The 332-nt window shown below is 41.0% G+C and overlaps 1 protein-coding gene across 1 annotated transcript in view; it reads left to right on the forward strand.

Moving 5' to 3' along the window:
* LOC119581915 (mini-chromosome maintenance complex-binding protein-like) overlaps window positions 1-332 on the forward strand; it is a 10,751-nt gene that overhangs the window by 6,600 nt on the left and 3,819 nt on the right. Inside the window, exon 8 of the mRNA XM_037930079.1 lies at window positions 61-274. Within this exon, the coding sequence (XP_037786007.1) occupies window positions 61-274 (214 nt within the window). The remainder of the gene's footprint in view (window positions 1-60; window positions 275-332) is intronic.

Genomic DNA, 332 nt, shown 5'->3' on the forward strand with positions numbered 1-332 from the left:
GATATAGTAAACATTACAAGTTCCTTGTTAAAGGTTAAAGAATATACCTAATATTTGCAGGCTACATGTTTTGACTGCTCGCAAGATGGCCCACACAAACCCACTCCTCCCAGCTGAAGTTACGGAAAGTGACAACGCCACTGGTACGGTAGTAGGAGATATGAGGGAAACAAGAGAAGTTTTGCGGAAAATACTCGAAGAGGCTTTCTTAGGAGATGCCCTTGCTGCTGAATTGATGGTGTGCCACCTGGTTTCATCTGTATACTTGAGACAGGTATGATATTGTGAAATGTTGGTGTTTGTTCCAAGGAACATAAAATGTGATCATTATT

The sequence above is a fragment of the Penaeus monodon genome, chromosome 15, assembly GCF_015228065.2.
Source record: "Penaeus monodon isolate SGIC_2016 chromosome 15, NSTDA_Pmon_1, whole genome shotgun sequence".
Lineage (NCBI taxonomy): Eukaryota > Metazoa > Arthropoda > Malacostraca > Decapoda > Penaeidae > Penaeus > Penaeus monodon.